At 46.8% G+C, this 23,051-nt stretch overlaps 3 protein-coding genes across 3 annotated transcripts; 1 reads left to right on the top strand and 2 right to left on the bottom strand.

Annotated features, from left to right (window-relative positions):
• Window positions 1-1,125: 1,125 nt before the first annotated feature.
• ccdc90b (coiled-coil domain containing 90B) lies at window positions 1,126-5,763 on the bottom strand. Its single transcript, XM_085364193.1, has 9 exons — window positions 5,625-5,763; window positions 5,240-5,359; window positions 5,061-5,164; window positions 4,892-4,993; window positions 4,407-4,448; window positions 4,230-4,301; window positions 4,001-4,054; window positions 3,773-3,887; window positions 1,126-1,607 (listed from the first exon to the last, which is right to left on the bottom strand). Exons 1-9 carry the CDS (start codon window positions 5,674-5,676, stop codon window positions 1,552-1,554), a joined length of 717 nt encoding a protein of 238 aa, XP_085220319.1. The 5' UTR covers window positions 5,677-5,763; the 3' UTR covers window positions 1,126-1,551.
• Window positions 5,764-6,677: 914 nt separating this feature from the next.
• alg8 (ALG8 alpha-1,3-glucosyltransferase) lies at window positions 6,678-13,918 on the top strand. Its single transcript, XM_085364192.1, has 13 exons — window positions 6,678-6,762; window positions 7,635-7,713; window positions 7,815-8,008; window positions 8,091-8,200; window positions 11,565-11,632; window positions 11,847-11,973; window positions 12,059-12,162; window positions 12,263-12,383; window positions 12,487-12,626; window positions 12,727-12,866; window positions 12,953-13,050; window positions 13,189-13,261; window positions 13,365-13,918. Exons 1-13 carry the CDS (start codon window positions 6,683-6,685, stop codon window positions 13,591-13,593), a joined length of 1,563 nt encoding a protein of 520 aa, XP_085220318.1. The 5' UTR covers window positions 6,678-6,682; the 3' UTR covers window positions 13,594-13,918.
• A 3,589-nt stretch (window positions 13,919-17,507) lies between these two features.
• On the bottom strand, window positions 17,508-22,404 carry guca1d (guanylate cyclase activator 1d). Its single transcript, XM_085364191.1, has 4 exons — window positions 22,210-22,404; window positions 20,039-20,188; window positions 17,893-17,980; window positions 17,508-17,641 (listed from the first exon to the last, which is right to left on the bottom strand). The coding sequence occupies exons 1-4, from the start codon at window positions 22,402-22,404 to the stop codon at window positions 17,508-17,510; spliced, it is 567 nt and encodes a 188-aa protein (XP_085220317.1).
• Window positions 22,405-23,051: the final 647 nt, after the last annotated feature.

Raw genomic sequence — 23,051 nt, 5'->3', positions numbered from 1 at the left:
GAAATAAGAAGGATAAATAAATAAAGGATAGAAAAGAAAAAAAGGGGGAATGTGACAGACTTCATAACAACTTTGTATTTGAAAGTTGTGACAGCTCATTCGTTAAACATTTCTGAATGAATTTCAATCAATGATAAACCTTTTTTATTGGAAGTTAATTTAAGAGAGTTTAAGTAATATTCAATTTCAATCAAAAACAAATTAAATGATGGGGTTGAGTTTTGAAATTTACATTTATGTGTGTGGAATTTCCCTAATAAGATGGAGCGGCCGAAGAGTGAACTGTCAAAAGTGCTGAATATGACGTCACTTATTTATGTGCGAATGTGTAATAATTAAAGTCAGTCATATACACAACAAGCTGAAAGTCAGTGATATATGTGTGTGTGTGTGTATGTGTGTATGTGTATATATATATATACATACATATATATATATATATGTATGTATCTCATAATAATCTGACAATACTATAATATTGGCCATATTATATTTACATCACCACAGTGAGATGACTTTAGTCTCATGAACAACATTAACTAATTGTTGTTTACTAGCTGATCTGAAATGACTGTTCAGCACAGAAATGAAGCCCAACAATCATGTTTACAGTCCTGTGGTCTCAGCCTCAGATACTCAACTAATCACAGTGATGTCATGACAAAAATGACCAACAAAACATTGTTCTCCTTCATTTCTGTCACACAAAGCTGTATGAAAGGTGTTTCGCGGTTAGTATCATGGTTGCTAGGCAACCTGAACAGCGCGACGAAGCGTCCCATTTCACAAGCCTCTCACTTCCGCACTTCTCGTACTTATAGTACGAACCGTACGTAGTACGCGTAGTGTGCGTACTTCAAGCATGCAGTCTCTGAATTGGGACACAGCCTGTGTTAACAGACCTCTCAGCATTGAATCATATGTTATTAATCTGTTATTAATCTGTGTCTCTCTTCCACAGAAAAACAGAAGCGTTGAGTTCAGGGCTTCTTAAAAGGAGGAAAAGTCACATGAAGTGAAAAAAAGCATTTTGACCTGTTTAAACTTTGCGTAGTGACTTACTGTCTCGTTTCAGAGCCACACAGTGTTTTCATCTCTGTTAATAACACAGACATTTTTCTTCCAGGCTTTATTCACTGTCAGACCTCAGAGCAGGACAACACAAACTCACGCTGACGGTTTTGTTTCTGCGGCTCCAGAAATGTCAGAGTTTATGTTTCTGAACTCAAAATTTAAACTTTATTAACAAAAGTGTTTAAGACAGGTTATAAAAAACATTTAAACTAGTGTTTGAGTCCATTCATTTAAAGTTCTACCTCAGCAACAGTACAATCAGCTGGTAACTCGGGTACTTTTAGAGTACTTTTACTCTGTGCTGCTCCTTCTGAAATATAAAGAAAGTATGCCGTATATACTGAGTACTTCTACTTTGGATACTCTGAGTACATGTTGCTGATTCTGAGTATTTTCACTCTGTTGGGCTCAGATGAAATATCAGAGTTTTCTTCTTCTGGAACTACTTTGTGTGGTGGATGAAGACGAGTCACTCGTTCACTTCCAGAGGCGGTAGAGTCCCAGAGCGATGGCGAGGCAGGAGAAGAGGGTGGCTGAGGAGGAGCAGAGCGTTCGATCAGCGTTACTGAAACAGTGAAAGTCAGGTCTTCATTCAAACCTCCAAATTAAAAACAGCAAAATTAGATTCTCGTGTTGCTGGAACTTTGATATAAATTCAGAGCCGACGTTTCTAAAGATGAGTTTGGTGTCTGAAGTTTGAAAGAAGCAAGTTCATCATCAGGTTTTAGCACGATAGAAATCAGGTTCTACGTGTGGTCGGAGCGCTGCGGCTCATCCACCTGTGGTGGCTGATGGGTAACAGTCCAGCTTCATGAGTGCTAACATGACGTGCTAACATGGCGTGCTAATGTGGCATGCTAACATGGCGTGCTAACGTGGCGTGCCACAGGGCGCGATTTTAGGACCATTTTTATTCCACCTTAAGGCGGCAGGTTTCAGGTTCCTGAGCCGTCAGTGCAGGAGCTCCACAGGGATCCGTTCATGGACCAAACTGTGATGGTTTTAGATCATGTTCAGCCTTCAGTCCCATCAGGACGCGTCGCCTGCTGACATCACCGTACGATCTGTGACTCGTTACCTCACGCTGCATCATCAGATACGGCTAAACACAGGATGCTACGTCCTCTGATTTCACTGTAACGTTTTTATATGTAGACACTGAATCACACAGGCTGTACACAGCGTGTTGAGAAAGTATTTATACGCCGTGAACTTTGACACATTTAGTCAGAAAGTAGCAGATACCTGTGAAGTGGTACGAAGACGATACATGATGTCCAAATAAAAATGTGAAGTGTGTTTGTATCCAGCCCCTGTACTCAGTGCAATCAGCCCCCCGTAGAAGTCGCTTATTAGAGCAGCGGTCTCCAACCTTTTTTGCGCCACGGACGGTTTATGCCCGACAATATTTTCACGGACCGGCCTTTAAGGTGTCGCGGATAAATACAACGAAATAAAACCAGTAAAACACAGGAAAACCGAGTAAACGATAACAAAATAACGCTGAAAACCAAACATTTCACACCTGAGCCTCAACTCTCGCGGCCCGGTACCAAACGACTCACGGACCGGTACCGGTCCGAGGCCCGGGGGTTGGGGCCCGCTGCTTTAGAGCACAGAGTCCACCTGTGTGTGATTTAGTCTCATTATAAACACACCTGCTCTGTGAAGGCCTCACAGGTTTGTTAGAGAGCATCAGTGAAGGCACCACACAGCTCAGGGATGAAGACGAGTTAGCTTATATAAAATATCCTGAGCTTTGAACATCTCTCTGTTCAATCCATCATCCAAAAATGGAAAAAGTTTCCTACAACTGCAAACCTACCAAGACACAGAGCGAGCACGGCGAGCACTGGTCAGAGAAGCTTCCACGAGGCCCACGGTCACTCTGGAGGAGCTGCAGAAACCCACAGCTCAGAGAGAGAGTCTGTCCACAGGACAACTGGAAGTCATGGACAGCACAGATCTATGTGGAGATATGGAAGAGTGGCAAGAAGAAGCCCTTGTTGACAGAAAGACATAAAAAGTCTCGTCTGCAGTTTGCCAGGAGTCGTGCAGGGACACAGCAAACTTGGGAGATGGTGCTCTGCTCAGACGAGACCAAAGCTCGAGGACTTGAGACTGGGAAGCCTCAACATACAGCAAGAGCTCCAGAGGGACCTGGATCAGAGTACTCGTGTTAGGACGGTCAAAGTCCAGACCTGAAGCCGACCGAGCGTCTGTGGCGACACTTAGAAACCGCTGTTCACAGACGCTCTGCGTCCGGTCTGGCTGAAGTCGAGCTGCTTTAAAACAAAGAACAGGCAGAAATGTAGCCTGCAGCTGCGCAGAGCTGGTGGAGACGAACCGCAAAGGAAACGTGGCTCAAAGTACGACACGGGCTGGATACAAACGCACACTGCGTGAAGCGTGCATCATTTTCACACCACTTCAGTTATGTGCTGCTTTGTGCTGCTTTGTCACAGAAATTAAAGTTTGTGGTTGTAAAGTGACACAATGTGTAAAAGTTCACAGGGTAGCAACACACTTACATACAGCTGCACTCTGTGTACTACAGCGCCCCCTGCTGTCCACACAGATAAGAAAACTGGTGTTTCTCTGAGGACAGATGTAAAATGTTGTGCTGACAGGCAGCGTCAGACTAAAGTGTTCGTCTTCACGCCATCGCAGACGCACAGAAGCACGGCTGCCGTCTCACCTGCCAGGTAGCGGATCGTCTGCAGTTTCAGGGACTCCAGCAGCGTCTTCAGCGAGGCCACCTGCAGGTCCAGCTTCCTGTTGATCTCCATGTTGTCGTTTTCCAGCTCGGATCTCTGAGCACGAGACACACGTGATGTGATGTCATCAGTTAAAACAACCAATGGCCCTGCAGAGCTACAAACCAACGGGTACTTTACAGCATCAGTACTGCAGCTGTTGTTTTCACCTTGTGATGAAAGTCTGACGTGGCCTCCATCAGCTTCTTCTCCTGCTCAGTGAACTGAGACAAAAACATGAAAGCAGCTTCAGAGACGCGTCACGTGCCCACCTTCCTTTAAATTTACCCAAACGGAACCTTTAAGCAGCCGAGGCGAGTGGCGAGCGGCTGGACGAACCGCCCGATGCGTTTTGCTAAAGCTCCGCTGTTCCTGTGGTAAATTCCTCGCGAGCCTCACCATGTCGGAGACCCTGCTCCTCTCCAGGTTGATGTCCAGTTTGGTTTCTGCCATCATTTTCTTGCTCTCCTCCTGGAGATAAAACACATCAGCAGACACGTCGTGTTACAGCAGGGACCTCACCCAGGGTCTGGATGTTTCAGCCTGGTCAAGCCCACATGGGATCATCACTCTCACCTTCAGCCGGTTCTGGAGCTGCTCCAGCTCTCGCTTCATTTTCTGCAGGAACAAAAAGATTTTTAGAAAGTCGGGACGCTGCAGAGACGATCCAGAACAACCTGCAGATGCTTTTGTCTCTTTGTTAATCTAAAGACTAGGACGAGAGTCCAGCACGTGTAACATCATCAGACACATTGTGGCTGATTGTGACGCAGAAGAGGACCGAGAACAGAGCCCTGTGGGACGCCTGCACCAACTCTTCTTCTTCTTTAGTCCTAACCCGGAGTTATGGTCCCAGGAACCAGAAGCTTCATTACGTCCATTAAGGTGCACTGACAGGTCGAAATGTGAGCTCCACCATCAGCTGATGAACTTCCTACAAAAACTTCCACATATTTAACAAATCCGAGTAACACACTAACTGTGACAGACTCGAGGAGGTGTCCAGATGTTAGGCAGGAATAATGGACGATTGGAGAAAATGAGAAGTAAAGCCGACGTACCGTGTTCTCCGATCGCAGGTTAGCGAACTCGCTCTTCTCCAGGATCACCATGTCCTTCCTGACGGAGTCCAGGTGAGCCATGATCTGCTGCAGGGCGATCTCCTAAAGAAAGAAAAGTCTGTAACTCTGTGGAAACAGCTCGAGGGTGGAGCTCGTCTCTGGTTCCCACCTGATGGGATTTGGTCACCATGTCTTTGTAAACGACATCCATGTTGGCCGTGGCGAGAGTGACCAGAGCTGAGACGATCAACTCCGCCTGGTTCTTCTCGAAACCTGCACAAAAATATTCGATGAGCACTCCGTGCTACAGCCGGTACTACACGCCGACACGCCTGACAGTGACCTCACCGCTGCTCTGCAGCTCTGTGACCATGGCGTGGGAATCGAACGTCAGTTTGCGCTGCTCCAGCGGCGTCAGCTCAACCTTCCTCACATCGAAGGTCGTCAGCGGGGCCCCCACATGGAGACCTTTAAAACACACACACACACAGGCCACGCCCCTAACAATGCAGACATTAAACTTTGATACAATTTAACCAGGTGAGCTAGATCACAGTGTAAACGCTTCTGGAGCTGGACTCTGATTGGCTGTCCTTCATTACTGACTGGGTCCAGATTTATGACCGAAGTATGAACTAGTAAACACAGAAACGTCACAGTGACCGGAAACCAGCGTGTCTGCGGTGATTTGGTGAGTCTGTCAGATTTTTGGGGTCCTCTGCTTCAGCCTCACCTCTCCACGTGACCACCCGCTGCCGGAAACACCTCCTCATGAGCACGTTCATCCCGGAAGCTGCTGTGATTTCAGAGTTTTTGTGACGTTTACTTACAAACTTTGAGTGTTTACGCACAAATACACACAGCGCTCACAAACCGGAAACTGTCACACCGAGGAAGGAGCAGGCCCTACCCATGCTGCATTCAGGAACTGTGGGTCACAGAAAACACCGTGACAGTTGAGGAGACAGCGCCCCCGGCTGGTGCAGACTGGTGAGGGTGTCAGCGCCGTCGGTGCTTCTTCAGTTTGAACTGAAGCACTCAGATGTTTACATGCAACAAACTTTATGCAAAAACAGTTAAAGATGATGAAATATGACAGATCAGTGTATTTGCTGGAAGTGTTCAGATATTAATTTGCCATGAGCAGGACGAGTCCATCAGAGGGACTGCTCAAAGACAGAGGCTGACGTGGTTTGGACATCTACAGAGGAGACAGGGTGGAGGCAGGAGGAGGAGAGGAGGAGCTCAGGGGAGGTTCATGGATGTAGTGAAGGAGGACATGCAGAGGGTTGGTGTGACAGAGGAGGATGCTGGGATAGAGGAGATGGAGGTGGATGATCAGATGTGGTGCAGAAAGAGGAACTAAGGGACAAAAAGTCTAAGAACATTTAAGAAAAGAGAAGTAAAATCAGAAATTACAAAACTATTTAAAAACAGAAATAAAGAGAAGTTTAAATAGTTTTCATTTTCTTCTCTGAAACTTAAGTTTTTCTTTTAATGAACTGAAAGGTTTTAAACGCGGGAGGAAACTTCAGTGTGTGACGTTTAAGTCTAGCACAGACGAAGCTCAGAATTCCGACTTTACCTGTCGACATTTAAAGCATCATTATAAAAGCGAACTTTTTTTTTTTTACATAAATATCTAAACAAAACCGAAACAGGACTGAGGACTCTGTTCAAACTCTGTTAAAAAAAAATAAAAACAACAACAAATAATTAAAGTTCACTGAGGAACTGTCCTCCTCGGCTTTGTCAATAAAGTTTGAAGCAGACGTCAGCAGGCCGACTGTCATGGCGGCGGACAGCTGCAGCTGGTTCTCGGCGTTAGCTGTGGGAGTTTCTCTGCTGAAGTGCTTCTTCATCAGCGCGTAGTGAGTCCCAAGTCTTCCTCAGTGTCACCGCGGTTATTAGCCACGTTAACGTCATTTCCTGTACGCGATAACAGTGAGGGGTCTGCGCGGGTGCGTGCGGGAAGCTGTGCGCGGATGAGATCGTTTAGTGTGACTTCGTGTGAAATCCGAGTTTGTTTGAACTTGAACCCGAGCCGTCATCAGCTGCAGGCTGGGCTTCAGGGATACGCCGTTTTTCTTTAGAGCTTCGTTTTGGCGCTGCTTGATGACGTTTCACACAGGTGATTGACCGTACAGGTACACCCGGGATGCAACGGGCGTCATAAGTCACTCTGCCGGGTCTACTGAGCTTTAATGAGTGTCAGGAGGCTCAGAGCCCGCGAACGTCTCATGAAGCGCAGTGCCGCGTCTGTGAGGACCGGATCCCTGCGGGAAATCTCCCGATTAAAACCATCGCGCGTGTCTTTCTGTGAGCACAGCGGATGAATCGGATCTTTTTAAATAAGCGGAGTCAGTTTAAAACACTGACACATTCGGCATGAATCCAGCCCAGCTAACACCTCTGTGCTCTGTAAAACACCTAATAAAGGGGTCCACAGTGTACTGAGAGGTGAGCCGGTGACCTTTAACCCTGAGACATGTGACCTTTGTGTCCATGTGAAGTTAAGAAATGAGAGTGTTTGAGTACATTAGCTCAGATTGATCCTCTGACAGTTGAGGTGTTACTGACAGAGCGCACACCTGCTGTCCTTGAGATGAACATGTGTATGGTCACTGTTGGTGCAGGTGGTGCTCCTCAGGTGGAGGTCAAACGTGTTTAAAGCTGAAGCCTCTATCTGTCCAGCTTGGTCTGTTAAACTGGTGTGTGTGTGTGTGTGTGTGTGTGTCTTCAGCCGGTCGACGGACTTTGAGGTGCACAGGAACTGGTTGGCCATCACGCACAGCCTGCCCGTGTCCAGGTGGTACTATGAGGTGAGGGAGGAGGAGCCCACACTCACCTGTAAAATAAAAGCACCTGTGGGAGGCGGTGGGAAAGCTCGCTGATGTTTCACGAGGCGCTTTCTCTCCTGCAGAACACGTCCGAGTGGACCCTGGACTACCCGCCGCTGTTCGCCTGGTTCGAGTTCGGGCTGTCTCAGGTGGCGCGCAGCTTTGACGCAGACATGCTGCAGGTGGAGAACCTGAACTACGCCAGCCCGGCCACGGTGCTGTTCCAGAGGCTGTCGGTGATCGTCACCGACGTGGTTTTCATCTACGCCGCCAGAGAGTGAGTGTGTCCCCGGGAAACAGCTGGAGCTTCTGACACAGCTGTTTCCTGCGTCCTGATTGGCTCTGTCCTCCTCCTCCAGGTGCTGCAGGTGCGTTCGGGAGCCAAAGGGATCTCGGGACATTTTGAGCCAGCCGTCCTTCGTCCTGGCCGTGCTGCTGCTGTGGAACTTCGGCCTCCTCCTCGTCGATCGTATCCTGCAGCTCTGCCTGTGCATTAAACTGCCGGCCTCCGCGCGGCGGCGGCGTGAACGCCACCCTGGAAAAGTTTTTAATGCGGTCAGAGGGAAACGGAGCTGAACGCGTCCTGCTCAACATCCACTAATCTGACATTTAAAGAACAATTAGGTGTTTGTCATGAACTCTTTACAGTGAAGCAAGGCTGTAATCCCACTAATTAAGTGTGCCTATGCCAAAAGGCACACTTATTACTATTGCTCGGATTTATTATTATTATTATTATTATTATTATTATTATTATTATTTTCCTTTTTCAGCCTGAAATTTCCGCGCGTAACTCATCCCATATGTTATATCATTTTGTGCGGCTGGATCAGGAATGGTGTGCTATGACTTTTGGTGTTTATTACTTCTATAGTTTTTTAAATATGAATATTTTAATGCAAGTTTTTGCCCATTCAAATGAATGGGAACGAACGAAAGTGAAACTTTACTTACTTTGTGGTGTGTTTGCTCACTCACTTAATTTGTGGTGTGTTTGCTCACTCTAGTGGTATGTCCCCGTATTTGGATTACCATAATGACAACAATATGAACGGCGCGCACAGCGTCGGTGCTTTCAGGAACCATTGGAATTCTTAAGGTTGCACGAAGCATTGAATAGTTACGGTAACGGCAAGGGTGTATGCTTGGTGGAAAACTGCATATCCCACAATTCAAAGCACGCCTCTACCAGTCAAACAATGGCGGCTGCCACTTGGTTTAATATATTCCTCTTATTTGTGTTTCTAGGTCACAAAGTAAACTTTTAAGATATTTTCAGGTGAGAATGTAGGTGTGTAAACGTCAAATATCTGCTCGTTTTGTCAAAACATCCCATATTGGCAACAGATTTTTCACGATGTTGGCTAGCTAGCCGGCTAGCGCCGCTTCACTCAAAAGCACCCAGGCTTGGCTTTCAGTGAGGCGTCTCTAACTCCTTTCATCCCCGATAGCTCCGCAAACAGTCTTTGTCTTAGCTGGACTTATTTTTCGTTTATATGGGCCGATGATGCTGGTCGATGAGGAAAAACTGAGTTGTTTGGTGGTGGCTAACGCGGAGCTAGCTAGCCACATGTGAGGCGGCCGCCGATCGACCGGTTTTCAGGTGAGAATGTACGTCAAATATCTGCTCGTTTTGTCAAAACATCCCATATTAGCAACAGATTTCTCACGATGTTGCTGCTAGCCGGCTAGCTAGTTCGGCCGGCCGGCTAGCTAGCTTGGCTAGCTAGCGCCGCTTCGCTCAAAAGCACCCAGGCTTGGCTTTCAGTGAGGCGTCTCTAACTCCTTTCACCCCCGATCGCTCCGCAAACAGTCTTTGTCTTAGCTGGACTTATTTTTCGTTTATATGGGCCGATGATGCTGGTCGATGTGGAAAAAATAACTGAGTTGTTCATATACCGGTGGCTAGCTAGCTCCGCGTTAGCCACCGGTATATGTCTCTTCCCCTCGTATGCGGGGAAAGAAACACCGATCGACCGGTGGTGGCTAACGCGGAGCTCAATCGTGGATAAGGGAAACCCAATGCAGGAGAAGCAGGCGGCTGGTGAACTGAATTTCAGGTAAGACGTTATTAACTGCACTCTATTTGGGTCAGATATAAACCGAGTTTAGGTGTAGTTTATTTTCGTTGTGCTGACAGTTACAATAACTGTACTGCGTGCTAGCTAGCACGACGGAGTTTCTATACAGCTGTGCGCGCTAAGTTACTGATGTTGAACTTTATGACAGCCTCCCCTATTTTCAGGCGAGAATGTAGGGGTGTAAACTTCAAATATCTGCTCGTTTTATCAAGAAGTCCCATATTTTATCAAGAAGTCCCATATCTCTCACGATGTTACTGCTAGCGCCGCATGGCAGCTAGCTGGCTAGGGCGGGTTGGCTGACACCTAGGCCGGGCTGACTGATACCCAGGCCGGCTCACGCTCACGTTTCACCGCCGCATGGCAGCTAGCCGGCTAGCTGGCTAGCGCGGCTTGGCTGCCACCCAGGTCGGGCTGGCTGACACCCAGGCTGGGCTGGCTGACACCCAGGCCCGCTCACGCTGTCGTGTCACCCCTAGTCTTTCGTGATGACTCTTGGTTGGCTGCTGGACTTATTTTTCATTTATATGGGCTGGTGATTCAGTATGAGTGTCCGGTGAACTGAATGTCAGGTAAGACGTTATGTATATGTAAGGTAGTGACTGGAATAAGTCACAAGGTGTCGCTGTTGAGCTGCATATATGTTGTAAATTTTAGCAATTTTGACCATTTGTCCTCTGCAGGACACCGTAGTTCAGATTTCTCGTTCGCGTGGGCGCCATCTTGGTTCAGTGTTTACTGTGATGTGCAAAGGTAAGCACTGTCAGTGGCGAACTGCATTGGTTTTGTTTAAAAATAAGTGTTCCACTGTGTAAAATAGCGGTTTGTCATTTAAGCCGAGCATATATTTTGTTTATTGAGAGGTTCATGTATTGTCTGATGAGAGTATGAGACAAAGATATACTTTTCTTTCTTACTCTCATATAAAATATTTAGCTTTTATTAAATAGTTATCTGAATCTTACAACCAAAGTTTGTATAATAATACACAAGATTGGCTGTAGACCATTGTTAATCATTCAGAACACTGTGCAAAAATAACAAAAAACAAAAAGTGAATGAAAAGTGCATAAATATTTATTTTACGTGTTTGATGTGTGTGGCAGGGCGTGGTCTGCAGTGCCGCTGCAGGGGAGGTGGACCCACCTCAGCGGCATCTGCAATCACGCCTCTCAGGTGTAAAGTCTGTGCTCTCTCTGCTTGTTTTTTTTTTTTGTGTATGTGTCGGGCTGTGAGATGAAAAGCTACAAGCCGGCTGTGTGGGTACAGCAACTATGTGTGAAAAGTGGTCCATAACGTAATGCTTCAAAGTGTGTTCATGCAAACATTGTCGGGTCTGCTTATGAACCTCTGCGCACAGCGTCTACAAATTGGGGCTGTACGAAGTCACCTCATCTTTACACAAAACCGTAAGCTGTCATCTGTGAGGCGCGAGCGGTGTTTGGTTTTACCATAGTTCATGGTGGAGAATGGCTGCTCTGCTGAGTTTTGCTCTCTGTAGCCGTTTGAATGGCAAACTATATTGATTAGCGGCGGCATAGGCACACTTAAAATTTCTTCAGAAATTTTCGCTTTCTAGTTACACCAAATCTATTTAAGGTGACAAAGTGATGACATTTACACGGAGCAATCCGTCAGCCTGAGCAGTTTCAGCCTGTGATAAAAAGCTCCATCGTCTCTATGCTTGTGTCGTGGATGTTGTGTTCCTAATGTTTTGGTCGAGTGCTGGTTTTTCCTTCACTCCCACCTCAGATATTCACTTCCAGTATAACGGCTTCCTGTTCGGGTTCCTGCTGCTGTCGGTGGCCAAACACCTGCAGGTACAAGCTGTGCTCACACTCAGCTGCCTTCATCCTGAGACTCTCCCAAGCAGCTTAGCGTGATTCACAGCTCAGAATAAGCCTCATTCTCTGTCTGAAATGAGCAGTTTTAGCTCCTCCCCCAAGTGGGTGGAGAATCTGTCCTCTCTCTGTGACATCATACAGTTCCAAGAGTAGAAAAAAGTGATTGTGACGCATCTCCTGTGTGATTCAGTCTCAGCACCTGCAGGGGGCGCTGCTGTTCGCCTTCCTGCTCAACCTGAAGCACATCTACCTGTACGTGGCCCCAGCGTACGGCGTCTACCTGCTGAGGAGTTACTGCTTCACTCAGGACAACAAAGGTGAGGTCCAGCCCATGGCTCCTCCTGCTGGTGTGAGTGGGTACTGCGTCTGTGCCGGACTACTGACCACGTGTTTATTTTGCAGACGGCTCCATCAGGTGGTCGAGTTTCAGCCTGCTGCGCCTGCTGGCTCTGGGCGCCATCGTGACCTCTGTCTGCGCTCTGTCCTTTGGCCCTTTCATCGCCATGGTGAGAGGTCACCGCAGTGTTTGGTTTTTTTGTTTGTTTTGTTTTTTACTGAAGGTCGCTCGACGGCGCCGTGACCTGACGATGCTCGTTTGCCTTTCAGGGGCAGCTCCCTCAGGTGCTCTCCAGGCTCTTCCCCTTTAAGCGCGGTCTCTGTCACGCCTACTGGGCGCCGAACATCTGGGCGCTGTACAACGTGCTGGACAAAACCCTGGCGGTGCTCGGTGAGGCTCCGCCCCCTCTGTTTACAGGACATTAAAACCACGCGTCATGATGTGGAGGAGGCGGATGGAGGTCTGAGCGCTCTGGGTTTTTTTTTTCCTCCAGGTGTTCGCCTGAAGCTGCTCGAGGAGGCGGAGCTTCCCCTGGCGTCCATGACAGGCGGGTTGGTTCAGGAGTTTGAGCACTCGGTCCTTCCCTCCGTGACGCCCGCTGTCACGCTCGTCTGCACGCTGCTGTCCATCCTGGTGAGTCGAGCTGGACGCTGAGACCCTGAGCTGAACCCGATTGTGTTCACGTGTGGGTGTGGTCACGCTTTAACGCCCGATCTCCTCCTCTTCTCTGAAGCCGGCGGCGGCATCCATCTGGCTCCGCCCTCGCGGTGCTCGGGGCTTCCTACGCTGCCTGCTGCTCTGCGCTCTGGGCTCCTTCATGTTTGGCTGGCATGTCCACGAGAAGGCCATCCTCATCGCCATCCTTCCCCTCAGGTGAGCGCTGACCCGTCCTGTCACATGATGATGTCATCAGCTGACAGTGCGGTTTGAACGATTTCGCCTTGTTTCTCTTCCCGCAGCATCCTGGCGGTGGAGAACAGAGAGGATGCTGGGATCTTCCTGATCCTGACCACCACAGGTCACTACTCCCTGTTCCCGCTGCTCTTCACGCCCGCAGGTAAACAGGAAGTAGTTTAATCATTACGTTTGTTCGGGTAGCAGAAACGCGCGAGAGCGCCGCTCGCCAGGGGCTCCAGCGTGCAACAGACTCAACATTACTGCGTTTAGATGATGATGATGATGGTGTGTTTTTCAGAGCTGCCCTTTAAGGTGGCGCTCATGCTGATGTTCAGCATCTTCTCCTTCACTGCTCTCAGAAAGCTCCACAGGTAAACACAAACACTACTACAGTATCAGTGTAGTTACTACTTGGATACCTTAAAGTACTTTACTTTTAGTATTTTAGAAGTAATCGGATTACTCTGCCCTCAGTGCTCAGGGGTTTCTGCTCCATCCTCTGGAGGTTATCTACCTGCTGGGGTTGGTTGCCGTGGCGATCGCCTGTGAGGTTGTCTTCCCGCTGTCGCCGTGGCAGCAGAGGCTGCCCTTCCTCCCCCTGCTGGTGACTTCAGTGTACTGCGCCATGGGAGTTTGTTACGCCTTCCTGCGCCTGTATGCCAGCCTGCTGCTGCAACGGGAGGACAAGCCTAAACTGCTGTGACACGTCGCGGGTTCGATCCCCAATACCTCTGCCTCCGAGCAAGGCACCGACATGACTGCTCACGGGGACGGGTGGCAGGAAGTGGCTGAAAGTGAGCTGAGGATGCAGCAGGAGGCGCTCTGAGACGTCCTCTGAGCAGCAGTGAGAGGAGCTGAAGCTCTGACAGAGGCTGGAGCTGCGAGGAAGAACCCAACTGTTACTCCACCCAAAACTGCAGAAAGGGCGAGCGGCAGTGAGAGAGTCGTGTTGGTGCAAAGAACTCGAGTGGACCAAAAGCTGCACCCACAATGTTTTTAGCAGCTTTGTCTGATTGTTTAATAAAAAGATGAACAAATCTGTGTGTGTGTGTGTTGCACTCTGACTTTGATAAAGGGCCAAAGATTCAGACGTTGTTCCCGCAGCAGGTCTGAGTTTGGCATCCTGCTGTATAAGAACTCCTCGTTTGTGTATTCATTTGTCCAAAGGCACAACCACTTATCAACTACTCACAAAAGCACAGCGCTCATCTTTGATGAGGCAGAAACACGACCAGTTCAGTCAGTCCCCGTATGTATCTGCAGATTTACAACCACAGTAACATCAGCGCAGCTGAAAACTGTCGAAGACAAGAAACAAAACAAGTGACAGGATCACTTCAACATTCAAACATCTTTATACGCTAAAATATATAATCAAGCTAAAACATAATTAAATGAGGCAGAGGTGGGGAGACCAAAAAAACAGGAACAGGAAACTTTAAATGTGCACCAACAGCTGTTTCAGCACATGAACTGAATCCCCCACTACCAGGATTTATGATATTTAAGCTTTAGCTAATAATCATCCACCCAGCAGGCTCCTGGGTGGTTCCTCAGGGGTTCCACTGGACTTACTGTAAATCAGAAGCTGGACTTCACCACGTTGGATTTGAAGAATAAAAAACAACAAATCTGCGACAGGCAGACCCCTTCACCTGACTCTCAATTGATTTTAATCATGTGCTTCATGAGAGACACAAAACTGAACTACTCCTCATCATTATCAGTAAGTCCATCCAGCTGCTCTGAGATTGTAAACAGCTGGAGTGCCATCGCGTTATTGGATCAAAGTACAAAACTTTATTGTTTTTGACATTTTTGCCAGCAAAGTATCGATAAAGGTTCTTAAAAAATGAAAACACAGTGTTTGGGTTTTTTATACGTTCTTTAATGGGGCTAAATGAACAGCACACAGTTTGCTTAAAAGATTTATTGATAAGGCAGCACAATACGTGAGTGGTTAGGACTGAAGATTTTACAGGACACATTTTCACCATAAAAATCTGTTGCACAGTAGGACCTGTTAGCTTAGCCAGACATCCTCAGACCCTCCTGACGTGGTCACACATGTCACCTTGTAAAAATAAAAACATTTAAAACATTCAATCGAGCGACCTGTCGCGCAAAACTAGGCCGGTAGTGTGCTTGGCCTTTAAACTTATAGCATATGTATTGCTGTGAGAGTCCACTAGAGGGTGCAGTGGAAAAAGTGATTTATAAAAAAAACCCTCCTGATTCGTGCAGCTGAGCTGATCATTATGCCAACCGTGTTTTGCAAAAATCGATAAAAAGGTTATGATCGATATCTTGTAGACTGTGCATGCAGCCACCTCTGTTTTTTTTCCCCTTTTCCCAAATTTTGCTTATGTCTGATTTATTTTTCACACGTAGGTGAATGCAAACTTCATCTAAACGCCTGCTGTTGGTGTGTATCCTGTGGATGGATACTCTTAATTTATGCTAACGTTACTCAGTGTGCTGACACGTCCATCATCCTGTTATTATACCTAATCCTTCTCATTAACCTGCTCTCTTCTTTTTGATTTATTATTAGTGCTGACTAGCTGCAGATGAACCACCACACAGGGAAGGCGGAGCATGAAGGTTGGCAGTTAGCGTCTTAGTCATCCTCCCTCACTGGCGTTACGTTTTGTTGCTTTTGTAGTTCTCTGTATTATGAGTTGAGCTGGGAGTTACCCACAGTCTTCAGTTTTTGGTTAGATAGGAAGCAGATGGTTGGTTCACAGCCTTCTTTGTCTTTTGTTTATCTGTTTTTCCTTTGAAAGTAACTTTATTTTCATTATTATAACAGCAGCAGCATGGTGACAACTCATATTAGGTTTTCTGTGTGCCTTTGAATTTGAAGTTATAACATGTTTGGGGGCTTGTCCGGGACACAGGACCTCTCATACCTTACAACACTGTACAGTCTATACAGCAGGTGTCTTCCTGTTTAAACTCTACTCTACCCCAAAGGTTTTTTCTCCTGAAATGACCAGAAAACTTGTTTTTGATATACGGTTTTAATAACAGTGATAAAATCATTGGATATGTTGTATATTTGAGATTCCTCTGTTGAACTGTCCTCCACCCTTCATTAATGACACATCCTCAGGTATAATAATTCCACTCCAAAATGGTGGAAATGTGCGCCTGTTCACTACGTTTAACTGAAGACAGCAGGGCATTCATCTACATAAACCTGCTGAACCTTTCAGTAGATTCAGAAGAAAGTGATCAGTGGGTAAAAAGTTGTTTCATCTGTAGGTAGTGCTACTGAAACCAGTGCAGGAATGAATAAAAGTGCAATTCCAACAATGGCCACTAGATGCCATCTCTAATTCGCATTCAAAAAGCACAATTTCATTGAGTCCTTTTTTGGTCTCTTTCACTAAATCTGAGGAAGTGTGCGGGTGCTCACATCTTCATTAATATCATGTTGAGGCTTTGATGTGTTAGCTTGGTTCACTGGGAGGAGTACAAAGCTTCTCTCTGAGAAGCAGAGCAGTAGATAGTGGCATACAAATGAGGTCAAGCATAGTACTTGAGTAAATGTGCTTAGTCCTCCACTGTGAGTGAGATGATAGGTTGTTCTGCCCTCAGGCGCCCCAGTTTGGTCCGGCCTGACCCGAGTGGACCTTTGGACTGGCCTGCTGCCAATTGAGCTGATGGAGCAGCTTTGGTCCCTGAATGCACCGCTTCGCTCTGATATGGAAAGTGGATTTATCGACCCCACAGACTGTGTGTTAAACACATCACGGCTGCAAGATGTGTTTGAAACATTTAGTTTTGTCCTCAAAGACAGGAACCTGTGTGGGGGTGAAAGATGATGAAGCCTCCTCCAGAGGAAGAATCAGATCCTTTGGCAGCATTAAGAGGATCAGCTGTACGGTAATCTCCCGGCTCACAGAGACAGCACCTTCTCCAAATCACTGTCTCAGTATTACAAAACTATTAGCACACAAGTCGCTGTAGCAGTATTCTCAGACATGGATGCATAGCCACAGTTCAGGTCCTTTTACTGTGCTTCTGTCTCAGTATTGATGGACTGTTTGTTTGCAGAAAGTGTAGCTTGATGCTTTTCTTATAGATCAAAGTCAGATGAATAAATCTGGGGCGAAAATCTTTGATGTTGAGATGTTGAAAAGATTTAAAGTTTTTCTGAAAGCTCGTAGTAATTAGAAGAATTATTACTATTAGTTATTATCATCATTATTATTATTGGTAGTTGTTTTTATTAATGCTGCTGTTAAAACTCAACCTCAGGTATCTCAACTTTCTGATTCTCAGTCCAGCGTCAGTGCGACACATTTTCTAAATAGTTGAAGCAGAAATTAGCAAAATGTTGGATGAAATGAGGTTCTCTATGGCAAAGGAATATGAAGACCTTGTTCCCACTGCAGTGGTGTTGGTTCCATACATATAGCACATACAAGAGAAAGACTTGGTGGCACCACAAACTCCTGGTCCAGGGGGACCTACAGCAGGAGGGGGTTGGCAGATGCAGCTCACAGAGTCCATCGTGACCTTCTTCACATGAAAATCAGCCAGGCTTCCTCTCTGTAATGTTAAACCTGTCCAAACGGCCAATCACAGCTCACTGCTTCCACGTTTCTCTCATTGGTTGTTCCCCGTCCGGCCCTCAATAATGATCAGTAAGACCGGCGTCAGGTCCATCAGGGTCTTCAGCATGTCCATGATATCTTCGTGGTCTTTGGCTCCCTCGATGAACTCCTCCAGGGTCAGCTCACCTGCAGGGTCAGAGGTCAGAATCCATAATTTAATAAACAAAATGCCTCTTAAACACAACACAGACCAAAATGTGGAAGAGCTGCCCATCAATTATATAGTGGGAAGTCGTTTGGGGTGTAGGTCGGATCTTCAACTGTGTCGTTTACTAATTATTTGGTTGATTGTTGGCTGTCATGCGACTTTGGTCCAGATCTGGCAGAGAGGAGTTACAGAGTTTACTATCTGAGCTGGGCTCAGCTGTCTTCATTACCTTCTCCTTTCACATCAATCCTCTCAAATATGAGCGAGACGATTTCCTCGGGGTCGATGTCTTTGTTCCGTGTGATGTCTTGGATGGCCTGCAGATGGAGACACCAAGGACAAATAACAAGGTTCTCAATAAGTTTCTGAATCATGAAGATGAGTCAGCATTCAGTAAAATAATCTCTGACTGAGCTTAACGTTTTGTATCGGTCAGTTTCAGGTTTTTTATAACTAGTAATGGGTACCGGTATCCCGTGCCATGATGGCACCGGTTGTGACATAAACGGTACTAACCAGACCGAAAAGCAGCGCACATTTCGGTGCTTTTTTTCCCTTGAGCTGTGATACACTTCTAGCCAATCATTTTACGTTTCTGAGGATAGTAGGCGGGGCCAGGTACGTACGTTCTTTTAGAGCAAAGCTACAGATTAAAAACGCCCAAGGTGAAGCGGTCAAAGTCTGGCTGTACTTCACAGCAAAAGATGCAAACTCAGCAGCAACAAGTGCTTTAAGCTGATACTGTGATACTGTCAAAGGAGGTAACACCTCAAATCTGATGAAACACCTGGCGACGCATAGCGTTTTTTTAAAAGCAGAGAAATGCGCCGTATTTGATAGCTTGCTGCGAGACCTCACACCGAGCACATCTACTGCGGGTGTGGTGCCCGTTATCAGACCCGGAGTTAGCAACATCCCCCAAAAACCCGAAGAGTAGAGTCCTGGCCCCTAGCCCTGCCAGTGTAGCAGAAATGATGAGGATGATGATGCAGCAGCAGCCGTTCTTCTCTGCGTGAGTAGCTTAATGTTGTTCGTGTGTAATTTACGTTGAGTAGGCTAACCACGTTATTACATTAATGCATGTAAGGTGAACTAGCAAACATCATCATAGCTACATGCGGCTGTCTTCTTGTTTGATGGCAGATACTCCCTTCACCCTGGCCAAAAAGGCTAAAATGACCAAAGAAAAAGTGGAAAACAGTTAAACATGAGAGGTTTTTGGACAAAGTTTGTGTTTTTTCCATTGTTTAAGCACTGCTTCCAGCCAAGAGTGATACCATATATGCCCCATAGCTGCAGAAAAGGCTAACATTGTTATCTTTTTACAAAAAAACAGCTGAACATGAGAGGTTTTTGGACCCATTTGTGTTCTCCATTCTTTAAGCACCGGTTCGAGCACCGTTTAAGCACCGGCACAGTTTCAAAACTACTGGTTTGGCACCGGTATCGGATAAAACCTAAACGATACCCATCCCTATTCATAACTGCTGCTGCAGGGATCGCTCAGTCCAAAGAAGAAGAACCAATGATGTCACGAGGTTCTTCTTCACCACCATGGCCGGTGAAAGCCTGAAACAAACACGTGTTCCTGTCAGGAGCGATTCAGCTGTAAAAGATCAAAGAATCCACGTTAGGATGCAAACAGAGGACCTGGAGGGGGCGTGGTGGTCTCACCAGCTGTTTGCTAAGTTGTTCATGTTCAGGTTGGAAGGAACCCTTTTATAATGCTAACTCATATTTCGTATCTGACGAGTGAGCATTCGGCCACCAGTCTGGTTACTCTGCAGGGAACGACCAGTACTGTGGTTTAGCTCACGGTATCCGTGTCCGAGGCTCCGAGATTACCAACTCCAGAAGCTGAATCAGATGTTTCCGATGCTTTAAAGATGTCCTGGTAAATGTAATCTTGTTCTCCATGTTCTCTGGTCCACGACTGGTCAGAACACAAAGGGAACGGCTTGTTCCACTTTCAGCAGTTTCCTTGACTGATTGATTGAGCTCAGAGGATTAGCAGCGGTCTAAGTTCAGAGCTAATCCAGCCCTGTTCTCTGTGCTGCTGATTCAGGATCCATGTGGAGAGGGACGCTCTTGATTTCAGTCCAACTTTCCTGTAAAGCTGGAAATATTGCAGATGTCTAGTGTGTGAGTTTGAAACCAGTTTTCTATAAATACATAAACCTTTCTGTGGGACTAAGACAAAATGTAATTGCTGCACCGACCTTAAAAGACACCATGACATCATTTGAAGCTTGAAGCAGTCGACGCAGTGTCAGCGGGATTAAACTGTCTTAAGATAGAAGCTGAGCAGGCAGCATTAAAAAGCTCAAAGACAGGAGAAGATTAAGCCTGTGTCAGCGTGGTGGTCCGTTCATTACCGTGAAGATGGTCTCCAGCTCTTCCTTGTCGATCTTTCCGTTGCCGTCCTGGTCGAACAGTTTGAAGTACCACTTCAGTTTCTGGTTGATTTCTCCCTTCAGCATCAGGCTGATGGCTGCGATGTACTCCACAAAGTTAATGTAGCCATCCTGCAGACACGAAGCAGGGAGTTAAAACCGCACCAGCGAGGGGGCGTTCAGGGACATCCTGTAAGATTCACACCTCAGTTTTAATATGGACGTTTGTTCAGCTTCACAAAACCAAAGCAGAGCAAACGTGACAGACAGAGAGTCTGATGCTGTGGTTCAGCTGTGCAATAATTCTGCACATTAAAAACTGTAGGTTTATGTTACTGTAATACTTACAGGGGTTTTATGACCAGTTTCCACAACAGCAAAACTCGTAGATGAGACTAACAATCATCAGCATTCTTGGGTTGCACATTCACCGATCACTGACACTGAATCCCAGCTCCTGATTGGTCAGACTGCGGCTTCAGTCCATCACGTGGTGCTCAGTTTGAGGACTCAAAGTGCTTTTTTCACCACCCTAACCCTAACCCACGCAGGTTGGAGGAGCCCAGGATCGAACCACCAACCATCCACATTATAAAACCACCTCCTAAAGTCTCCACACAGAGCTCAACCATTCATGCCTCCAGGCCTCTGTGGGAGGACCTCTTACACCTGAACATCCACCCAGTTCCAGCTTTATTGAAATGTGGACTACTTGTTGTAATAAATGGTTAAAATGCCTCCTGCTCTTTATATTTTACACATGTCGTTGCTGCAGGCTGAAGCCTTTAATCCAGAGGTGGCAGAAGTACAGATACCCGGGTTTAAAAATACTGCGGTAAAAGCTGAAGGGTGAAAAAGTACCGAGTCTGAAATGTACTCAGAGTCAGAAAGGACAAAGCGAACTGAACCTTGTGCTATATTAAGAAAATAATAAAATAATTTTAGTACATGAGATCATTTACCTGGAGATCTCCTGCTGCCCTTCACCTGATCACAGCATCCTCACACACACAGCTCTGCATGCTGATGGAGCAGGAAGTCCTGCCTCTCCCGGTCGAGCGAGCGCTCTGCACCACAGAGCGATTTTAACGTTTCCATGAAAGCTTTGAGTTTAAAGACTCGTGTTCACAGTATGAGCAACATTTCACATGTGCTGACGTCTGGTTTCATGTTGACAAGAATCAACCTCCAGACTGAAACATGGAGCTGCAGTTCATCTGGTGTCCAGCAGGGGCAGCAGAGTCAGTCCCATAGACTGCCATGTTAAACCTGACAGCAGAATAAACATGTTTGCAGCCTGATACACAAACTGGTCTCTGTGGAGAACTTTTAAACTGCATTCAGAATTAAGGTTGGTGTTATTAGAGGCGTGGCCTCTGTGACTGACAGGTGGATGGTGGCACTTTGATGACATCATGTGACCAATAGCACGGCTGCTGTGAGTTTCTAGGAGTTTATTCGGACTGACTCTTACATGTAACCACGACTACACCATCACCTACGTTAATATTTCAAAACGAGGGATTTCTGATTTGAAGATTCATGTGGTCGCATAGCAACAGCTGCCCAGGCGACACACTGTCAACAGGTTTCTGTGTAAAACTTTATATTCAGCCTTGTATGTGAACATCGACCACAAGCTTCTGTGTCCACTACTTTAAAAACATAGCCTTTAGATATCTGATGACTGGTTTTGGTACATCCTGCATCCACAGTCAGATTTATCAATAAGGAAAGCCCGGTCAGCATTATTGATTTTTGATTGGGCTCATTCACAAGCTGCAGAGCTCTCAGCTCAGCCCTACAAGCAGTAGGTCGAGTTTTCTCTCATAAATCAGACGTTTTCATTTCAAAGCACGTCCCATGTAGAGTCTTTCTTTCTTTAAGCTGAGCTTTCATGTGACCTTTAACCCCACTTTAGTAACACTCGTCTCAAATTGATATCAAAGCCTCATAACCAGCTGTCATACTACCAGCCTGATATAACAGGTTATATGTCATTATTAGATGTTTTGGTCTAATAAGGTGCAGGAAAGCAAATCAGCTCTAAACCCGTCGACGTGTCACTGCTGTCAGATTACTTTTACTTTCCTGCAGAAGCCGCGTCCTATAAACATGGAAGAACAGGCTGGGCAAACTGACGTGGAACGCACCCCGTCCATGTCGAAGGTGAAGAAGACCTGCTCCACGTAGCGGTTGGCGTCCTCGTTCATGCCCTTCAGGTTGAGTATGGCCTTCAGCTCGAACAGCGTGATGAGGCCTGACGGAGACTCCTTCATGAACTTGTTGTACCAGCGGTGCATGTCCTCTGCCAGGATGTCGTCCAGGGTCGAGCCGTGGTTCCCCATGGCGGAGGAGACCAAGGCCCGGTGCGCTGCTTGTTAAAGGCGGTCTGCAGTCCTGCGATCCTCCTCAGGACAGGAAACCCCACAGAAGACGATCAGGCTGCAGGCGGAGGCTCGAGGTGGCCCACATCCAGGCTGCCGTGACTCTGCAGGCACCGAGCGAACCTCAGGACTCTGTAACCCTCTTAGGTCCTGCAGGAAGTACCAAAGAAGCACTGAAAATAACTCCCTAATGAGATCACCACAGGGCTGTGCTGTGGAGGCCGATCCAGGACAGGAGGGCGGGATGGCCCTGGAAGCAGAATTATGTAACCGGCTCACCTGGCAGGCTGCGTTCACACAGAGAGGTTTCCCAACGTGACGCCCACGCAGGACGTTCCTCGCTGCTCAGCTGAGGGGAAAAGTTCAGAAACACACGAGAACCAAGGAGAAAGACGCCCACGCCAGAGAACAAGCAGACCACTGAAGACCAAGACCAGCTGCTCCCACGGTGCAGGGATCCAGAAACGTCTGTGACTATTTTTCTCCTTCTTTCACACGAGCAGGAAGTGAAGGAGGCACGAGAACTGATGACTTCAAAGCAGTTACTTTGGTTTAGTTTCTTTCAAAGCTCTGCTGCGTGTCAGTTTCTGTTCTGGAAAGTTTGCTTT

The sequence above is a fragment of the Diplotaxodon limnothrissa genome, linkage group LG10 (genome assembly GCF_057381915.1).
Source record: "Diplotaxodon limnothrissa isolate DT_005_m linkage group LG10, D_limnothrissa_male_GT1.1, whole genome shotgun sequence".
In the NCBI taxonomy this organism is placed as follows: Eukaryota; Metazoa; Chordata; class Actinopteri; order Cichliformes; family Cichlidae; genus Diplotaxodon; species Diplotaxodon limnothrissa.
Note: the sequence above shows the minus strand (reverse complement) of the source record. Positions and strands in the feature narration are given on the sequence as shown.